Below are 21,663 nucleotides of genomic sequence, written 5' to 3'. Positions count from 1 at the left end.
AAATAAATAAATACCACCTTATCAGGCCCATATCAGTTTCTCAGTGGGGCCTGTCAAACAGGAAGTTCAAATTGACACTTTTCTCTTTTAAAGAAAAAAACCCAGGGGGAGGGGAAGAGGAAGGAGAAATGCTGGTGGTGCTGGAAAAGTGATAGAGAAACTGAGGCCTCTTCAGCTGGAAAAAAAGCTCCCACTGTCACAAAGTTAAACATGAGGGTGGGGATGTACGTGCCTTATGTGCCGGAGCAAGCCAGGAGTGACAGAAAAGAAGCTCGTTCAGAGATGGTAACTTTCTTTCTGCAGCAATCCCATGCTCGCTCTTGACTGACTAAAGATAATTGCTCTTTTCTTCCTTCTGAGTTTTCCCAGTAAAGCTGTCCCTCTTACTAATTTCCATGTGTAGACAGAAGTCGTGATATTTAAAGATAATTTTCCACGTCCAACTGTAACAGCTCTCTTTAGTATGCAAGCTATCTTTGGTCCATAAATCCCCTCCTGGCTTTTTCCCTTATTACTTGAGCACAAAGGACACTTGGGAACACCAGAGAGATCAAAACATAAACAAGAGTGTCAGCACTGTGTAAAATAAGAGAAGGTAATGTCCAGGGCCAAGGAGAGGTTCTTGAGTTTTATACTGAAGGTGAATTTAAACCAGGGCTGAAATTGATTGAGAGGTTTACAACCTTTCTTGTTGCTCTTAAAGGAGCCATACTTCAAAGTTAAAGAGATATATTTCTTATAAATGGATTTTTTTTTTAACTTGTGGTCTTAGATTTAAGGTTTTACCAATCAGAGTGTCTCCCATTCACTCTTGAAATGCATTTCTCCCCCTGACCCCCATATACACATACATACATATATATATATATATGCACATATATACACAGCAAATAGAAGCACATACTCTTCCAAGATCCGTCTAGTTTCTGTGGTCAGAGGGACGCACAGAAAAGAGAATAATGACAAAACAAGAATGGTGCAGCTGCATTTTTAAGTTACTGATCTGAGGCGGGGGGGAGTGGGGTGGGGGGGATAGAAAGGAGGAAAAAACCCAAATGTGCTTATTGAGGAGCCTGATCCACTTCTAACTGAGGTCAACAGATTATTTGCTCAGATCTGAGATTAGTGACTGCATGCAAGAGGAAAAGGGAGAAAACTCCTTGGGTGAAGGAGCTGCCTGAAGTCACTCCAGCGTGGGTGTTCCAGCTACAGACTACTGCAGAGCTATAGACTTTGCTCTCAGTTCTTGTGCTCTGAGCTGTAGCCTGAGAAACATTTCATAAAAACAATGATCTGTTCTTTTCTAAAAACTTGAAAAACGGTTGTAGGCAGACAGTAATTGCAATAGTAATTTCAGGAGTGAGATGGTACTGAACACTTTGAGTGGTAGAGCTTAATTATGCCGATTCACATTTTCGATCTAAATTAAGCACCTCTTTTCCTAGTAGAAAGAGAACCTCGAAGTTGTGAAGCGGGCAAAACAAAGACTGTTTCCACTCAAAATGAGAACAGAGACCAACATTTAGAAGTACAAAATTTGATCATCTGTTTTCTAAATGTGTCTGTGGCAGTGTGACATGCCTTTGAAAACTTTTTGCTCAGAGAAGGTCTTTCTGGGAGCCTTCAAATAATTCTCAATATTAAGACAACTTCAGCCCCCAAATTCTGATTTTGTGAAGACAACTTCTCATATAATTTAAAAATCATTTTCCTGAGCCCTTTTGAACATTCCAGGAGGCATTTTTTTAAGCAAGTGCAGATGTTTCCTCTCAACCCAAACAGAAAAGCTTCAAAACCAGAAAGTGAAACTGCCCATAAACAAAAGGGAAAGCGAGTGACAGGGCTGAGCTAACGGCCAGCGTGTCAGGGCCAGCAGGAAGAAGAGAAGAATAAATTATATTTAAGAAAAAAGCATTAAAAAGTTGATCTTCATAGAACCGGAAACATTTTAAATCATGTCTCGCTAAACCTGTTAATGAAACAAAAACATTGCCAAATATGTTGTAAATATGCAAATTATTCCCCCAGCTTGATTTTTTTTTCTGAAGCTTGACCAAAAGATGTCACCTGCCTGTACTTGACTGAGGAGACAAACATGACATGAGCAGCAGGAAGTTGCATCATATGATTGCAATATATGAACATTATTATCAAATAGTCATGTCCTGAGTCAATACAGTTGTTTGGATTTTGTTGGGTTTTTGTTGTTTGGTTTTGGTTTTGTTTTTTTTTTTAACTGTTACCCTCTCCATCCCTCCATCCTAAAATAATCCTCCCATGTTGAGGTAAGAATTAAATTCTAAACCATTTGGAACCACCAAAGCAAATTTCCTCAGTGTTTGCTAAATAAAATATCACAGACAAAAAGACAAGCTGAAGGAACAGTTGAATAAGGTTAAGCATATTTAACTAATTACTGAAAAATTATTTTTAGCAGAGTACAGAAATCTTGTGCCACCATACTTAAAACTATTTACTGGACAACGGCACCATCTGAAGGTGACATCTCAAATCTTAGCAGAAAATATCAGAGGTCTCAAAACAGGGAGGAAGGGAATGACACTTGAGTTTCCAGCATTGGGATAATGTGGAGTCTTGCCTCTACCACTGTTGTGCAACTCCTTGCAGGCACTTCAACATCCATTTGAAGTTACATAGCTTCACTTGGAGCTAATCATGGCCATGAAGGTAGGTGTGTGCTCCAGCGTCTGAAGGACTGGGTCAAAGGCCCCAATTCAGGAAAACACAGAGGACAGGGTTAAACCCACAACTAAGTACATGCCTAATTGCTGTCTTGCATCTGGATGCTTTCCTTCTGCAGCACAAATGAGCTAATGCTGGGGAAGTTACCTTTAATTTGAAAGTTTGCTGTTACAGAGGCAAGTAGATGTTACATGTGGGTGTGTAAATACATTTATGCTCTAAAGTGGTGGTTCTCTCATTTTTGAGGCCACTAATTACAGGAAATAAAGCCAGAGAAATTCCCTGATACATTTTTCCCCAGAGGCCCATCCTGCTCTGGTGCTTAAAGAGGAACTAAGGTGCTGAACTCTAAGGCTGTGATCCCCAAACCCTTGAGGCACTTAAAGCAGCTGCCTATATTTTAAGTTGGCAAGACTGGAAGGTCTCTGTAGGTGTGTGTCCCAGGTGGCCTCTCCTGTGCTGGGCAGCCAGCAGAGGTACGACCCTTCCAAAGCCTCCCACGGGCACCAGTGTGCGCTGCACACCCAAGACACAGCGAAGGGAGCGATCTGGGTGCAACACACCATGGCTACTGCTGCCTCCCGCCCAGACCAGCATGTGTCCCATCGAAGGAAGCCCTGAATTCAGCTTGCCTCTTGGGACCTGGACCCCAACTTTCCCTCCCTCCTCCTCAGTGGGTGCCAAACCCAGCAGCCACAGGCTGGGAGGGCTGGTGATGCACCCTTGCTCTTCTGAGGGAAGCCATACCACTTTAAACACCAAATTATTAGCAATCCATCTGGCTGGAGAGGACTTTCCTGACTTCCTAGCAGGTTGTGTGGGGAGGAGGGGGTCCCCTTCAGCAAGGCTGTGTTCAGATGCCTTGCTGGGCCAAAGCCCCACATCTGTAGCAGGTACAGGGTGCCAGTGAACTGGGGACAAACTTCTGCACTTTACTGATGGATGAATGCAGTGCCAGGGTACCTTGGCCAGCCTTTGTGACAGAGAGAGGATGGAGAGGCAGTATGATGCTCTCTAATTCTAGATTTAACTAGTGGCCTGGGAGAAAGAGCAGAAGAAAGTGAAACAGTGCTGGCATTCACAGTAAACTCATCTGGTTCCAGTACTAATGCTGGAAAAATCACCCCGCTTGCACTATTGCTACACAGAATTTGGCAAATAAGGATCTTTGGGAGAATTCTGGGTTTTTCTTCCACACTTTTCAAAAGGCTAATTTCAGAAAACCTCAATCCTTATGGTATCTGTAGGGTTTTGGCCCATCTGCAGGCTTTAGGTCTGAATGTGTTGCTCACAAGAATGAGGGGAAAGGAAAAAAAAATAAGTGACAAGTTCTTCTCATTTTCTGAACTGCTATTTTCTTTAGGCGGAAGGAGCTAACATAAAATTTCTAAATGGTTTAAATGTAATTTCTTAAAGAAAAGAATATCTATTTCAAACTCAGCATCTGGAAATACTGCAAATATTAATGCTGAACTACATTGTGCCTCAGGTTCCCATTTCATTAAATCCTTATACTGAGCCTACTACTTTTACTAAAATTAGTTATTCTGCCATGTCCAGACACCCCTAGTTTTGACCTGATTAAGAGTAACCGGACAGAGTAAGAAACACTTTACAAATACAGTAATTGCTACTTCTGCAAGGAAGCCTAAGGTGCCAGCAGATGCAGGAAACCGATCATGCGTTTGTGCATCCTTCTAGCTAGTGACCAAATGTGGCTGAATCGATTTTAACAAACTCATCCACCAGAGCCCTACATGCTGTTGTCTCATCTCACCTCCAGGTCCCATTGAAAAGCCAACAGTTCATTACCTCAAGAAATAAAACTGCACAGAGAGCAGTGAAATGACATATGTGCAAAAGTGACAGAATCAGTTACATAGTTTTTGAATAGAAAATATAGCTGCATAAGACATTCCCTCCCTCTCTTCCCTCTATCAATAGAAGACAACAGATTTTCTTCTATTAGTTTGTAGGGAAAGACAAGAATCTACTGAAAGGATAACACCAACCGAATATAGACGTACTTTTGATTAATCTGAATGTGTGATCTAAGTTTTATAATATGGGATGACAGTTCTAATGATTCAAAGTAAAACTGGTATTTTATAATCCATCCCTTGTTGCCAAATAACTGTAAATAGTTATTTTTATTTAAAAAAACAAACAACAAAACAAACAAAAAAAACCCCCCAAAAACCTACTTGCAGTTTTTCCTTCAAGTTTCAGTGTAGTCACTGGTAGAAGGACAAAAAAATACTCTGCTCTATCTTAAGAGTAGCAGCAGGGGAAGTAGCCTAAGAGTCCACTGAGAAGTCAGCAAAAATATCTTCTTCTCTAGAAGGGGCTTTGGATGAGGTGTCAGGCAGTGATTAAGTGAGAAGTAAAGCACCAAGGCTAGAAATAATGAGAAACCACAGAGTAACACAAACTCCTGGAAACACCTCTTCTCTCTGCTACCAGTGGTCTTATTTTTGAACAGAAAATGAAAGCTGCAATAAAATTCAAGAAATGGGGACAAAGTACACTGAGCTTAAAACATGAGTAACCAGAATGAGAAGACCACAGGAGGTTTGCTCCCATAAGATAAGTAAGGGTAGATGCAAGGCTCAGAGTGCATTAGGCAGTAAACACATATTTTGTCAGACACCTAGACAGAGTCATGGCACACTGCCACTTCCTGGTACAGTGAAGGCAGCCCTTTGGGAGCATGAGTGGACAGCTTTTAATATATGCTACCAAAGCAGGCTTTTGCTCAACACTGTGAGATCTGAAATTGCAAAGTCTGAGTGAACCAACAGCTATGGTTAGGAAGACAGAGGTCAGGTTGTCTGTCCAGAATTTCACCAGACAAGACTCAGATTCAGATTTTATAATCTCTTTCCATTTGAACAGGCACAGGGAACTCATTCTCTTGTGTTGGGTTTTTTAATTCCTTTTTTCCACTCCAAGCTACCCCCTGTGACACAACAGATGATGCATCTGTGTAATTATACAACTTATTATTATTAGATCGTATAGGCAGAAGAGACATTACTGGCATTCCTTGTTTATACTGTAATCCACTTACTGAGGTTCATCATTGTCAGCTCTCTGGAGGGGGGATAGTGCAGCCTCTCTGCAAAGTCTCGGCAATACCACACAAGCAGCTCTTGGTTGGCAGGGATGGGCTTGATGGTATAGAAGTAGATGTTCATTCCATTCTGACAAGCAGCCAAGTTCTGCTCCTGAACAGAGTAGCCAGGGTTTACATAACGCATCCAGTTGCTCTTGTCCTCGTTAAATCCATCAATGAAGTGGTGAAGTTCACCACTTGAATAGATCTGGAATAGAGAGGAAGTGCTTATGAATATATATACATATATATAGGCACAATATACAGCATGTACGCACAGAGTCCAGAGGGAAAAAGTGATAAGCTCCCTTTTTTTTTTTTTTTTTTTTTTTAAGATGAGCACATATTACTGAAGTAAGAGCTCAAGCTGTGTTCCTGCCTTTCCAATGACAGCCTCTGAGTTAAGAACGTATTTAAAGGCAAGTCCACAGTCACCTTTTCCATTTAATCTGAGCTTGTGTCTCTGCTAGCTTTGGAAAACAAGACCAAAATCTGAAATGCAGAATACTCTCTCTGTGTGAACTGTCTACCTTAAGAGTCCTTTTCCTGGTGCTCTGATCAACAAGTGGGTGATGCTGATGACTGCAGGTCTGAGTGCATGCTTGCCTTAATGCTTTGAGTCACCTGTGTATAAGACTGACTGGCTGCACTATGTCAGAGTTCTCACCTCTTTCTATGGCCTCTGTACTTGCAGTTTCCTACCACCTCCACCCAAAGGTTTAAACTATGCAAACATTCTCCACCCCCCAGAGTCCTAAAGCAACACTTGCTCATAGTTGAACTGTAACCCTTTTGTAGGAAGGCTGGGCGAGGCAAAGATGAAATTCACCTGCCATAACTGAAGGAAGACCTGGTGAGGGTTTAGCCCATGAGATGTCACTTTTCCTACTAAGGGACATGTTCTGACTTGTCCACAGAGGGGCAAGAAAACACGAATCTGAAAACTGCTTAGTGGTTTCAGGGAAAGAAGTTCCCATCACTGACAGAAGCTACTGTTTCTTGAAATGGTAAGAATAAGAGAATTATTTTTTTTAAAAGAAAAAAAATCAAGAGAAATCCAGGAAACACTCTTGTAAAAACACCCTGCTTACTCTCAAGGGGAACTAGCTCCATGCTGGATGAAATGGGGCTCCTGGTTTTCGGAAAACGGATGACCAGGCAAAAGCCAGACCTGGAAGTGGGAGCAGCGTGCAGCAGCAACGCACCTCGCTGAGCAGGAAATGCCTTTCCAAAGGGGAGACAGAGCTTATCTCGGGGAGAAAACACTCCACAGGGTGCTGCTGCCCGTGTGCCGCCAGCACTGCCTCCCGCACCTCCCTGGCCGGGCAGGACCCTCCTGTGCTCCCCGGAGCCCGGCGGGCAGAGAGGGGAGGCGGCCTGGCCCTTTAACGCGGGCCGTAAACACCAGAATCACTTTCTTTTAGAGTAACTTCCTGTAAACTGAGAAGGGGGAAATACATGTGGCCTCATCAAAGCAGCTTGCGAGAGATTTTGCGGTGTGTTTGTTATGAGAAAATGGAAGGGAGCCGGGCGAGTTGTGTTGCATCAAGAGGAGCCTTCGGGTTTCTCTGCTCACCCCGGCTCGCAAACTTCCAGGAACGCGAGGCTCTGGCGCTTGACGCCTGCCACCACTTCCCAAACCAGCCCTCCACCGCTCCCACGTCAGGGCCACAGCTCCGAGTCCCCGGCAGAGGCAGCCCCAGCTCCCACCTATTCTGGGGAAGGCGCGCCCAGATGTGCCGAGTCACGGCGCGGTTCCCAGAAATGACGCGGCCCCGGCGGCCCCGCTCCCCTGGCGCGGGCAGCGTCCCCGGGCGCCCAGCAGATGTTCTGCTCCTGCCAGCGAGCCCAGGATGCCTTAATAACGTGTGGGAAGTTATCTCCCACAATTTCCTTTGCACATGGCAAGCCTGTGTCAGACCCCTAGGACGGAATTAATTTTCAGTGCAGAGGTCTGTTTTGAACAAATCAAGAGATTATAACAGGGAATTTAATGATGCTTAGATGGCTCCTAGGATATTATTTCTGAGGATCCCTCCACATTAAGGCTCAAAATCACATCCTAAGAATGATGTAATCTTTCTCACTGCAATGTAGGAATGAAGTCCTGCAAGATGGTTATCAACCCCTCTTCCCTGTGTCAGCCTCCCGGTCTCTTCCTAGACTGGACACAAGCTCCCAAAAAGTTCAGCAAAAAAGAAACATTTTGTGGCCTTACTAATGTGAAAACAGTGCCTGCTCTGTAAAAACACTCATGCAAATAACTGCCTATGCAAGGCTGTATTACATTGTACAAAGATGATCTGAGAAAACCAAAATGATTCAATTAGGTAGGAAGAAAGGAGTGTGGGGAATGCTGATGCATGCCCTGGGTTTCACCTGGATATGAGGTTGGGATATTACTAAGGCAGGCAGGCACCTGAGCACAGAGGCTTGGACACAGTCCCAAATCCACGGATTTAGACACAACCTACATCGCTAGAAGGCAGCAAAACAAATCCATGGAATGAGATGGGGCTGAAGGAATGTTCTCTAACAATTTATAATGTGTCTATAAGGAAAATGAGGATTATGCCAACTGATAAACTGGAAGCATATTCCACAGCACAGACTGCCCGCGCCAAAACATACTGGCTGCTGCTTTCTTCCAGCTTATACTATGGAGTACAAATTAGGCACCACCTCTGGTGTTTGTCTCTTTTCCCTTTGCTAAGATCCATGAGCTGCTCTTTTAACAATTCTGAGGAGAAAAATTTATTCACTGAATGATACATGCTGAAGACTACCACCACTATGTAACAGCAGCTCTATACATGAAGCAGGAAAAAATGTCAGAAAATGTATCATAATTCTAGAGTGAAAGTTTATGCAGTACTTTAACAGCTTCTTCATGGCGGGAAAAATCAAGGAGGTGATACTTGCATAAATCAGAATGACTCTCCATTGTGAAGAAATGCAAAATAACCTGTCCTTACAGCAAGCAGCAGAACCATTTCTGTACAGAATCAGCATCGATACATTTTGGAAGAACAAGCCAGGAAGGGCTGTGCATCTCCACCACTCTCTCCACCCACACAGTCCCTACATCCAAGACAGCCAGGCTTTTACTTGGCTTAATTCACCCGCTGGCCCTGTTTGTGCCTGGCCACATACGGAGGCTATCCCCTGCATCACACAGCAGGAAGTGACCCAGCTTCTCAGCCATACTCATTTAGTGATCTGCTCACTGCAGCAACATGGTGCTGTTTTTTCCTACTTACCCGCCAAAAGTATTTTCTGTTTGCATTCTTGGGAACTGTATCACTGGTATAGATCTCTCCTACCAGGGGTCCAAAGCGTGTTCCTTTTGGGATGTACTCTTTGCTTATCACTCCAGTGACCTACAAGAAAAGCAGCACAGGATCAGTCCATTGCCAGTAGAAAATGAGATGTATCCCTCTTCTCCCTGCCCCCAAACATAACAAGGTAAAGCAAACAATGCAAGAAATTTTTTGCGACAGGTCAGCAAAACATAAATGAATAAATGAACAATCGTGTTGGTTACTATACAAACAGTTTTGTTAGGTACTAGCATTTTCCCAAGACATGTGGAAGCTAATGATGAATACCACCTTAAAAATGTGCTTTTTGGAAATACATTTACAAGAAGAAACAGTACGCAAACTGTACAGAGACTGATACCTCCAGAAGTTATTTTTCCTATCAAAGGCAAAAGTCTAGCTCCAGCAAACAAAAATATGCAGTATCTATCAATCACTTCGCTGCCACAGAGCTTGCTTTTCTAATAAGTTAGGAACTGGAATGACTGCTCTTCCAAATCAAAATGAAACCACCCTCCACCCCCCTCCATTCTTTGGTCTATACCCACCCTGATAGCTAAAAGGAGAACACCAAAAAAGACAACCTTCAGTTCTCTTACCAGCATACAGTGACATATAAAACAGAACATGAAATGGGTCTGGGACATATACTCACAGGTCACTTTCTGGTACAAAAAGGAATCATCAGTTCCAGTAACATATATAAAGTGGGTTTGGTCAAAAAAGGTGTAAGGATTTTGAAGAAAATGCTGCACTATGCTAAGTCTAAGAAATGTACTCTGGTTGTTCAGCTTCCTTCTTGACAGTAATTATACCAAAAAAAGTCACTGACCACAAATCAGGAAGCAATTCATCATTATTCAGAAGAACGTGCCTTGGAGTAACCCTTTGCAAAACACTGCTGAGTTATTGGTTTTGTCTCTCTGTTTCTCACCAATCTTCTTAAATTTAATGTATCTAAACAATGTTAGAAAACCAACAATTTTGTAAACCAAAAACCCCAAGCCTTTGCAAGATTGATCTTGCTGCTCAGTTAGTAGAAAAAAAAGAAGGTGAAAAGCCCATTAATTTGGTATTAAAACCAAATATATTCTAAATTCTCATAGCAAAATGTATTAAACATCTTGCCACTTCTCTTGCCACACATCTTGCCACTTGTCTTTCTGCTTGCCAGGATTTCAGAACAAGACAGGAACACCAGAAATAATTGAGGAAGACTGAGAACTGGGATTACTGCTGTCTGTACCCCACAAGGAATCAATGTCCTTATCAAAGCAGATTAGCACTCGCCAGACCCTACAGGTAGCTCACTTCAGTGAGCTTTTCTATTTCTTTTAACAGCCCTTCTCAGCAAAGATGTAAAAACTCTGGACTGTATGTAGACAGTGCTTCACAAATTAGCTAAGCCCTCTGATTTTCTCATACTACATTTTCTTATATTGTGTGATCCTTAATGTGTGAGAGGCAAACAGAAATTCTTGCCTGTGTACTGGTCAAGATTAAAAATCCCAGTAAAAATGAACACCTAGTATAATTTCCTGTTAAATGTCAAAACAAAGGGGCCAAATAACAGCCATTGATTCAAGGAATCACCTGGAAACAGATTGCTGGGTGTATGTGGTGGTTGTTTGTACTCGTTTGCATTTTAACATGTGTTTTCAGCACACTACAAAGAAAAAAAATTAAAACATAAACAGCAGAGGTAGTTAAATGCTCCATTGATCTGTGCATCTGGACTGAAGAGAGAGAAGAGGGACTTCCAGAAATTTTCTTACACCTACCATATGCTGAAACATGCTCAGTAGCTCAGTTTTATTTTTGTCTTGCTTGTACATGTCTCATAGAGAGCTGAAAAAGGCAGATGTTCTTCTCATTTTCCCTATATATCTTAATTTACATCCATTTGCCCTCTCAAGAAAAGTTCACAACCAAGCTAGTTTTACTGCATGATAGCCTGAGATTTTTCATGGTTTTAAAAATATCTTGGCCTTAATTAAAACAGCTTTAATGAAATTCTCAGAATCTCTAGAAATCACTCCTTGAACTAGTCAACTTGAAACACTCTCTGACACAGCAGATACTTTTTGATATCCACCTTATAGACAGCGTTTGTGTTCAGCTGTGCCAGGGGAGAAGCAAAGATGATTTCTCAGCCTGTACCCATCAGAACTTGGCAGAAGAGGTTCTGCACATCTGCATGCACCAGCACTAAAGTTTTGCTAAGCCAGACTATGAAGCTGTCCAGATGACTTTTATCTGACAGTGGCTCTCAGGTCAGCAATTCTCGGCCTCCACGGCTCCCTCACAAGCTCAGCTGTTAGGATCGATGAGGGGCACCCTCCAGGAGAAGGCCACCAGCAGTGCCAAGGCAGCCTGGCTCCAGGCTGCCAGCAGCCCCCCCGCCGCAGCCAAAAGGGGCTCCTGCCCTGCCGCAGCTCAGCGGGTGCGGCTTAAAAAGAGGCCAGGAGGAAGCAGGGAGCTGCCGAGGGCTGGCAGGCAGGACAGCGGCGCAGCTCCGGGCCCGGAGCCGGGGGTGAGGCGCTCCCGAGCTGCCGGAGGGCTGTGCCAGAGCGGCACTTCGGAGCTGCGTCCGCCAGGTGTCCTCCAGCGCGGCGCTGCGCCCGGCGGGGAGCCCTTCCCGGGAGCCGCGGGCAGCCGGGCGCGGGCGCTCCCCAGAAGCGGAGCCTTCTGCCGCCGCCGGGCGCTCCCTGCGGGGCCCGCACCTCCCCGCACGGCAGCCACGGGCTGCTTCCCCCGCTAGTTCCTCTCCACAGGCGCTTACCCCTTCTCCCTTCAACGCTTCCAGCGCTCCGCCGCGTCCCTCCTCTCAGTGCAACAGCATTTCCAGCAGGGAGGTGCAGCCCGGCGTCAGCCGGAGCCCGCTGCCCGAGCGGGCCGGCTGCGAGCGGCGCCCGGCCGGGCCGGCGGGGACAGCGCGGCTGCCGGCCCGGCCCGGCCCGGCCCGGCGGGGGGAGCCCGGGGCCGGCGGCAGCCCGGGACCGCGGCCCTGGAACTGACCAGGGTCCTAATGCGGCGCCGGGGGCCCGCCTGGCCCGCTCAGCACATCCCGGCCTGCCCGCGGCCCCCGGGCATGAGGCGGCTGGGCTCCGGTCCCGAATCTGATCTGAGATGGCGCTTCGGAAGAGCAGCGCTCCTACATCTTTGTCTGGGGAGAGGGCACTGAAATAAAACGACTCCTGCTAATTCTGCAAGGGGACGGTATTTTGCAATGGGACCACTAACCTGCTTTAAAAAAAAAAAAACACAATACTGAACAAACTCTTATTGGCTTCGTTAAAACAGCAGTATTCTCCACACACAAACAAGGCAGGCTGTCATGTGTCCTGAATTAACACTGATTTCAATTTCTTTTTAGCTACTAGTTCTATAGTTATGTATTTTTTTACCCCTTTGTTCAGTGACCAGTTTTTTAAAAGTTATGCCACAAAACAGAATGCTTTCAGAGGGCTTTCTCGGCAACCACATAAAAAAATAAAAGCAACAGGGGAGAGCAAGTGTCTGAGGTCAGTGAGGCACAGTTCATGACAGCTCAGAATCACTGCTTTCACCAAAATCACTGATTCAGGGTCTGTCTCTAAGAAATGGTCTTATCAGAGATATGCAACAGTAATGGGTGGTTTGCTGAGATGTTTCCCTCAGTCAAAGCTCACGTATCAGGATGAGATACTAGTAATATTCAAGACAGCAGAGTAACTGTCATTTTATATCAACAAGGCCTGTTTAGGCTATAAGTGCCGAGACTAAAGGGAAGATTATTGAAAAAAGTATTTTTAAATGTCTGCATGAAAAGATCATTCACATATGGCCTTCCAGACCATAAGCCCGACACCACATTTCATCATTTTTTGACAATTGCCAAAAACTGGTGGAAAGGATAAATAATTCACGCATAGAAATAAATAAATGACTTCATGTACATCTAGCAGCCTAAAATGTTATGAGCAGTAGTAATTCATTTTTTAAAATGCTGACACATTCTGTGAACTCACAGCAAAAAATGTGTTCTTCAGAAAAGTCCCTGATCAAGATCCAAGAATAAACAAGAGTATGATGACGTGTCATGGGCTCCCTTGCAAATTGCATAAAACTTTAAATAGGAGCTCCACAAAGCATGCAAGGAGAAGATACAGAAAAAGCAGCCCTCTCCAAACAGTAGCAAGACGTACTTCCTCCCTCCTAAGCAGGCACGCAGTACTTTTCCTGCTCCAGCCAGAGATACAATACTAATCGTGACAGAGCTAGAATTTAATGATCTAATAATGACAGTATCAGCATTTCACAAGCGATATCTTATATATGTTTTTTTGACAATAAACTGACTCAGCATTTTAAACTCTCAACCAGATGAAGCCATAGCTCTTCCCAAAGTTAACAATGAAGACAGCTCACATCTGAAACCCACTGGCAAACATGCACGTATGCATCCCTCGAAGTCTTACCTCATCCTTTTGCAAGTGAAAAAAACCCACTCTCCCGAGCTGTCAGGACTCCAGTGGTTTTCCATGAGGTCAAAACCAGAATCAGGCTTCCTCACTGACCCACAAACACCAACACGCAAAAGCAACACATGTACCCAGTCCTGATCCCACTAAACAAAATCAAACTTGGAAGGCAGACAGAAAAACCATACAGTGTTTCATGTCAGAAGTTCCTAGCACACAAGGGGATTATGCCATCTACAACTACTTCACCCTGCGGACGAGTAGCAAATGAGACCTGTCTGTACATTCACTGGAATGTATCCTTCACAGAAGGTGGGCAAAAGAGCACATCATATCGGCCCTTCCTTTCAGAGCTACCTTAAAGATAGTCAGGGTTTAAAAGCTACTATCACTCCTTATGGTAGGTGCAATTCAGCACAAATGAAAGACCAGGGGGAGCTTTGGAGAACAAAAGGAGGATGTCCTATATTCAGACTCCCACTAGCAGAGAGCTGCACAGGTCACATTTTACAAGAAAGAACCAGCAATCTTTCAACAACTTCTCTCTCCCCCCACCTCTTATACAGAGATGGCAGCAATCCTCCTGATTCACTGACCTGAGCCAGGGAATAAGGAAATTACACCTTGGTGTTTCCAAACACAGTGTTGGGAATTTTGAAAGCTCTCTGGATGTCTCCAGCCACAGCAGCAGGACTTTAAAGGGGCAGAGAGAGCAAGCAGCCTCAGCAGCCAATCAGCCAGCAGCCAAGGACCGACCCGAGCTGTCACACTGCAAGCTCATCCTTCAATCAAGAAATCCTCCTGTATCCCATGGCAGAGTCTCAGTTTTATTTCCCTCTTCACACCAAACTAAGATCTATCTAGCAATGCAATAACACAAAACCAGGTTTCACACTTTTTTTCTGGAGTATGACCTTGCTCTGCCGAAGTTCTGCAGGGCAGGGCAGGGCAGATGGCAAGAGAAGAGTGATTTTAAGGAGAATTTAGCTTTAACCTCTTACCAAATGTACTTGGCACTCTATTAGGTGCTGTCAAGCCAAATTCCATGGTGTCAACAGCCTTCAGCTGGGGGTCTGGCCCTATTTCTGTACAGAGGATTAAACAAGTACCCGCTCTGGAAGCAAATATTTGATAGGCATGGATGAGTGTACCTCTTCTTTTCAGCTCTGTGGTCAGTATGTTTAGCCCAAGCAGAAGCACAGGTAATAGTTGCTATACCACAAGTCTCAGCACAGGGAGAAATGAAGGGTTGTCCCCTGGGTTGTTACGCTACTGAACATCACACCTAGCTATAATAGCTACTCTATACGAAGGAGTAAACACAAAACCAAATTGCTCATCCAGGCTTGTTTCTTTCCAGCCCTTCTGAAACAACAACAAAGAATGTACCCACTCCAGGGACAAGGATGGAACAGACTTGCACGGCTAGCTACCGGTGAAGATACTGTCCCAGATAAACAAAAGTTAATTTAAGCTACGACCACACTTCTGTCAAGCTTGCTACAGTTCTACTATTTACTTCCTTAACTAACATGCCAGAGTTTTAAGAATTTAGGAAGTTGGGAATACAACATGCTCATGAAAAGAATAAAGCAATTTCATAACCAAAGGGAAAACAAAAAGAAATAATTAAACACATTTCCAGGAATTTGTTGGTTTTTTTTTTCCTTTACTTTTTTAAAGCTATTTATTGGACAACTGAGGCACTTTAATCTCTGAGCCAGAGGCAATGAATGGTCCTGGCAAACAGCAGCCTAGAAATTGGCACAAAGAACTACCCCACAGTTTAAATATGCTTATTCAGATGCTGTTCAAATTGTGTGAAAATTTAACTGTTTGCGAATTGGTACAGAACCAGTTTCAGGGATAGGTTGGCTACAGTTTTCAGTGAAAATATTACACAACAGATGACCAGCACACAGTTTCTTAAAAGAGTTATTAGGGTCGCATATTAAAGGCCAGCGGGCAGCATTTGTTGTTGTTGGTAGGGTGTGTGTGTGTATGCTAAAGAATCAAAGACAGGGTGAGCACACGCTTTCCAAAGCGCTGTGATTTGGCTTGTCTGACTCCAACCTTCCCCAGAGCATTGCTGCTTACCTCTTTGCAGTTAGATGCGTATTTGAAAGTCAAGTTCCTTGGCAAGGAAGCCTCTGCCTGAGTTAGGGTGCCTCCATCGGCACTGGGATCCAGCGGATGATCATTTACAATATATGTGCACTTCTCTTCAAAATCAGCCTCTGTCCACAGAGTCATGTCAGCATCCTCCATGTCCATTTTCATTGTCCACTCTCTCCCTTTCACCAGATTCTTGAAACTCACAGCGTCCGAGCTACACTGCGTAGCAGCCTGGAAAAAAAGAAAACAGCCTTTAATCCTCATTGTCCTTCAGTGTTGTGGTTTCCGTTGATACAGTGTGACTAATACAGTAGTCTGTGACACTTTAAAAGCGTATGCAGGATAGTTGGTACAGTTGAGTAATAGCCAAAAAGCAGTGTAAACGAAGCTGCTCTGACTGAAGCAGCACTTTAAAATGCCAGCCTCTGTAGTAATGAGGGAACAAAAACAAAGAGGAGAAAATCCCTAGGCTGTGACAACCACTTTACCTTTTTCAGACCCTTTCCTTAATGCTTCAGAGAGAAAATAATATTCTGTGCTGAAGAAAATGTGGGGTCATGGCCGTGAGACCACTTAGTCGCCTGTGGAAAAGCTGCCTCAGAAAAGTGTCACACAAACAAGGAGAGGAAGAGGAAAGGAACTGCTGTCTGCGTCTGAATGAAGCTAAAAATGGAAAGCGCATGTTGGAAGAGCGGAACCCAGCCTTGCCTCTTCCAAATGGGGAAGCCTGAACTTTCCCACCGGCTTTCAACACACAACTTTCAAAACAACCTGGCCCCCCCGCCTCCTCCTGACGTCCCCTTATCCTTTGGCATGGAAGGCTAAGAAAGCCGACATCCTGCCAGCATCACTGTAGCAGCAGCAGCCCTGCACAAAGAACTACAACATGTTCCTGGGGGGGTCAAACCAGAAAATGAGCAGGGGAAATAAATAAAATAATTGTTTAAAAAGTTATTCTATCCCTTTTGATTTTGATGGTACCTCCTAGAATCAGTATCCAAAAACAGTGCCTATGAGCATAGCAAAATAGTTTCAGCAAGTCTTTCAGCCCCTCTGTCTGTTCAGGACAGAAGCACTGTTATCTAACCTATCCTCGAACATGTATTAGGGTCGGGCTCTTTCCATAAGGTTCATGAGGAACCAAAATCTGTGCCTACGCCGGTAGCTGAGAATAACGCTCAATCCGGTGTAAATTCCCTTCATTTTTCCTTTTTGGATGCGCAGCTACTATGAAATTCACACCCCTCCTCCGGGAAAAACGAAACACGAAGACTGAAAGCGCACGATCTTCCGAGAAAGAGGTTAAGGGCTGACTGACTGTGGATTCGGGGAAGACCCCCGGCGCCCCCCGGGACCGGCCCTCCCGGGAGGCACAGCCGGGCCGCCCGACGAGGCTGAGGCGGGGGTCACGGCAATACACAGCCCCCCCGCGGCCGCGGCCGCCTCCGAACCAGCCCCGTGCCCCGTCCTGACCGCGGTCGAGACGAGCAGTGCGACGGTGCCGGACCCTCGGCGTTGAAGGGGAAAAGGGGATGAACAGCGAAACCCGGGCCGGGGGTGTGACAGCTGCGCGGCGGAGCGAAAGGGTTAATGCCGATCAGAGGAGCGCTCCCGATCCGGGAGAGGCGACGAAGAAACTTTTGCTCCGTCCCGCGGGCGCCGGGACGGGCGAGAAGCAAGAGCCGCAGAGGTGGAGACGGGGGTGAAAGAGGGGACGGCATCGCGCTCCTTACCGGGGCAGAGTCCGCGCGCGTTTCCACACCGAAGCCCACCGGCGGCGGCAAACCTGGCTCATTTCTACAGAGTAAACATTTCTCCTTCCTTCCAGCGGCCGGGTCCCCGGGAGACTGACTCACACCTCCAGCCGCCGCTCCCCTCCCGCTCCTCCCTCCCTCCCTCGGCTGTCACAGGTGCTGCTGCTCTTGCCGCTGGGGAACGCTGGGGGGCCGCCTGCCACAGCCGCGCTGCGCTCGCCCCGGCCCGCCCGCCGCTCGCCCGCCCGCCCGCGCTCACGCACCGGCCCCTCCCTCCCTCCGCCGCCCCTCTCGCAGCCCGGGAGGTGGGGCCCTACCTGCGGACCCTGCCCCGCCCAGCCCACCCGCGTTGGTTTTTTCACATCGCTGTTATTATTTTATTTTTCCCCCCCTTGCTTTCGGCCCTGTGCGTCAGCTGGGAGAGCCGCGGCGCTGCCCCGCCGCGTGGATCTGCCGGGTGGGCGGGCACCGCGGCGTTTCGCGGAGAGCGCACCTGAGGCAGCTTTTACTAGAAATCTGTTTTCCGTGCTATTTTTAAACTCCGGAGTTTAATACGTGCCCGCTTTCGTTCTTGCGCAGTTTTACTTGATAGAACTTTATAAAAAATACCAACTAAAATTAATTTACTAGTTTACTGATTAAAACTCGATTCAAAGTGCTTGCTCCCAAACCTCAACAATTATAGTACTTTACTTGAGATGCCAAATTTAGGAGTTTTAGAGTTTTGATTTTATCCCTTTCCAGAGTCTCTAATCAGTGTCTGTAAGAGGAACTGGGGAAAACATTTCTGTTTCTTCCCTTAAACAAAACCTTCCCCCTTTCCTTTGGTAACAGCAGGGAAGCTCACAGCAGCAGGACACGGCACAGAGCGTTTCCGAGCCCGACGCCCCTTTCGCAGCGCGGTAAGGAAACGGGTCTGCTATGAGCACGGAGCAATGTGCGAGCGGCCATCCAGAGCCTGCTGAGGGAAGGAGGGTCGGTGGAGCAATCAGCAGATCCCGGCACCCAATTTTTTTCCTCCCATCCAAGTCAGCATGCTGGCTGAAGGAAGGACATCCTGTGATGATGGCATACAGTGTCCTGTTTGTTTATTATTAAGAGCATTCCTGCTTCTCATTACAAAACAACCAGATGCCTTACTTCCTTCAGTGGTCCTGTCTCTTCAGCAAGGCGTCCTCCGGCTCAGAGGAACCGTGATGCACAATTCCATTTATAGCCATCCACAGCCCAGTGCAAATGCTAGCTGCTTCACTGTGAGGCAACTCTACTACTTTTTGTTCTTCTCACACGTCTGCAAGCATATTTCTCATAATCTGCCTGGCACTTTACGTGGCAGCTAGTTTCACATTCTTCTTCTAAACATACATGCACTTATATTCTAGGATGATCTTGGTGTATTTCTTCACAGGAGAAAGGGAGAAGCAGGGGGGGCGGGAAGCAGGTTTGTGCACTCGGGTGCCTGTCTGTCTCTCAAGGCGTACACAAACCCTTTTCCCTGAACCTGTTCCTCCTCCCACTGATAAAAAGATGTGTGGAAAGGATTACTTGCCATTTTGGGCCTGCGATGCTGAGAATAGCATATCTGTGTGAAGACCTTCCGTGTGCGCGCGCTAACGCGGCAGAGCTCGTGGCAGCAGACCTAAGTAGGGCAACTGCTCGCAAGTGAGTGTCCTGGCTTAACTGCCACCACAGCGTAATTCCACAGGAGAGGTGGCCCGAGCACTGGGGCTCAAGGATATAAATGTAATTGGATATACCCTGTAAAACCGAGGCACATCCAAAATGAGGTCTAGGAAGACTCTGAAGTAGGAAGAACCATTCATTAAAGGAGAGAAATCCGGCCTACTTGATTGGGTTAATTAACTGATGCTGAGTCACACTGCATAGAACAGAAAAACAATGTAGTCATACTGAAGGTGATTATTTTACCGAAAAATAGTCTCACTCCGAGAGGCAGCTGTTTCAGAGCTTTTCACTTCCCTGTTAGCTTGCAAGAAAAACAAAAAAAGGCGGGGGGGGGTGGCGGGGGGTGGTAGGGGGGGAAAAACAAGAAGAAAGGGTTGATGTGTTTCCTTCAGGGACTGATCTTCTTAATGTGAAGGAGAGCAGGGGAAAAAAGCAAATCTGCTTTTCAAGGAACTGAGAATGCTTTTGGGCTGGAAAACAAGAGGAAGAAGAGATTAGATTAGACTAGATCAGATGAAGTGAAATATTCATCAGGAGGATGCCAATATCCCAGGTCAGTGCTGCTCTATCCCTGGAGCCTGGGGAGGTAAGTGCAGCCTGTGAAGCCTATGGACATCAAATAACTCTGTGGCAATGCTCTGAGGCTATCCTGAAATTAGCTCCAGGTGTCTCAGTGAAGCTGAGCCCAGAACTACCTTAGTGCAGGAGAAGGGGTTTTGCTGATGTGCATATCCAACCTAGCAGTGCCTGATCTGGAATAAAACTAAGTTTATCAAGAAAAAGAGACAGAAACAAATTGTTAAGAATGTGTACTAAAGTAAGAATCACAGAGGAAACTCTGCCATTAAAGAAATATATAGATTGACCTTCTGACCTTCCTCCTTAAGAGAGAAACATAAAAAGACGCCGTGTTCAACCAGAAGTTTTCTGCTCTTTTACAGAAATCGTTTGCACCAGTAGCTGCTATTGTCTAGAATGTGCAATCTCAAAATGTTGCTCATTTCAAAAAGAACATTTTTAGTAATATTTTAATTTTTTCCTTCTCGCTCATAGAAAACCTCAATTACTGTATTAATCAGCATTTCTTAGGCAGCTCTCTCTGCAGCAGCTTTCAGCCTGGCAACAAATCATGAATGGCCCTAACAGCTCTGATCTCAGAAATCCCCATCCATTTCCTTTGATGCTATCACCACTTCAGCTCAACAACAAGCCTGTGCAACTCAGCCTCAGCTGCCACTGCTGCTGTTCTCCCTGTGCCTGCTGTAATTGTAAGGGGAAGAAGGAGGGAAGGGAGGTGACTCTAATAGATGAAATTTCTTTAAAATTTGGAGGGGAGATAAAATGCACACAAGAGATTAAAGGAGAGTCTCATTTTCACATCCTCCCCTTCCCCAAACAAGGTCAGTGGCAGATTGACCACATCAAGAGTAACTACCAGACCCACCCCCATTTCCCACTTCCTGCATGTAGGCATCCTTGCGCTGGTAAACATTTGGGGACCAGTTGTGGTCATTACTGGAGAAGGTATACAATGTAGTTGCACGACTGCACATCTTTTTAAAAGCCAACTGAGAAATCAAACTCTTAAGAAGAACTTGCTTTCAAGTTCTGATATGCACTCATGTTTTGGGGCCACATTTTTGAAAACATGGTTGCTGTCAGATTCAAGGGAAAGAGAGAGACCCAGCACACTTTAGTGACTATGCAACAGGAAAAGTTATACTTTATTGTGAAAGAGAAGCTGTGTTCTCTTCAGACTAGCCTGACCTTTGCAAAACCTGCCTATGGGCTTCAGATATGATCTCAGAGGCTTTGTATGCCCTAGACAACTTCAACTGGCATTGCCTACAAGGAGAGAAATTAAAATTGCACTTGAATCTACAAGAATCTTTTTGCAAGGGCATTTGGGGTGGTGTGTGCTATAGCCAGGAGGCTTTTGAATTAACACATGCAGCTTTCGGGGACTGCCTTTAATTACAGAGCACCCTGGTCATTGCCTCCTAGCACTTCCAAATGCCAAACGTTTATTTTTATTTTTGTCTGGGCTGTGCAATACCAAGAGCAGATATTTTAGCTGCACTCTCAGCTACTGCCTAGTGCAAGCCTTAACATCACTTTTGGTTTCTGTTGTTTTATCCTCTCAAGAAATTTTCCTTAAAAAGAGAAAAAAAGTCAAAATAAAATACCATATTCCTTTTTGTTTCCCACTAGGCCTTATTAAAATACTGCTCAGATGACGTATGAATAAGCCAAAACAATTCTCCTCCAATGGAATAAAAACATTCTCACAGCATACAGAGGCAAGAATTAAGCTTCAGCCTTTTCCTCTTGTTGAGGACTTGAGTCTGACAAGAAGGAGCTGAAGCTGTCCAGGTCTGCCATCAGGAGGGCAAGAAGGCTTTGTGAGAGGGTGAACCACAGATGTTCCCTTCTAGGTTACCATCAGCCTTCCCATCACACTTCTGAGCAATGACGGTCTTGGGAAAAGTAGGTATGATAGTCAAGAG

The 21,663-nt window shown here is 45.4% G+C and overlaps 1 protein-coding gene across 5 annotated transcripts in view; it reads right to left on the bottom strand.

Moving 5' to 3' along the window:
* Positions 1-21,663, bottom strand: part of PRDM1 (PR/SET domain 1) — a 33,173-nt gene that overhangs the window by 7,069 nt on the left and 4,441 nt on the right. The window contains exons 1-4 of one of the 5 annotated variants that reach the window (XM_030267667.4): positions 17,450-17,592; positions 15,699-15,947; positions 9,079-9,198; positions 5,774-6,026 (exon numbers count right to left, since the gene is read on the bottom strand). In XM_030267667.4, coding sequence (XP_030123527.1) covers positions 5,774-6,026; positions 9,079-9,198; positions 15,699-15,881 — 556 coding nt within the window. In that variant the 5' untranslated portion in view covers positions 15,882-15,947; positions 17,450-17,592. Of the gene's footprint in view, positions 1-5,773; positions 6,027-9,078; positions 9,199-11,920; positions 12,074-15,698; positions 16,155-16,204; positions 17,386-17,449; positions 17,593-21,663 lie in introns of those variants that run through there. The other 4 variants (XM_072926741.1, XM_072926740.1, XM_012572708.5 and 1 more) reach the window with 4 other exon arrangements.

Source organism: Taeniopygia guttata, chromosome 3 (genome assembly GCF_048771995.1).
Source record: "Taeniopygia guttata chromosome 3, bTaeGut7.mat, whole genome shotgun sequence".
NCBI classification, from domain to species: Eukaryota; Metazoa; Chordata; class Aves; order Passeriformes; family Estrildidae; genus Taeniopygia; species Taeniopygia guttata.
This window is presented reverse-complemented; position numbering and strand designations above follow the sequence as displayed.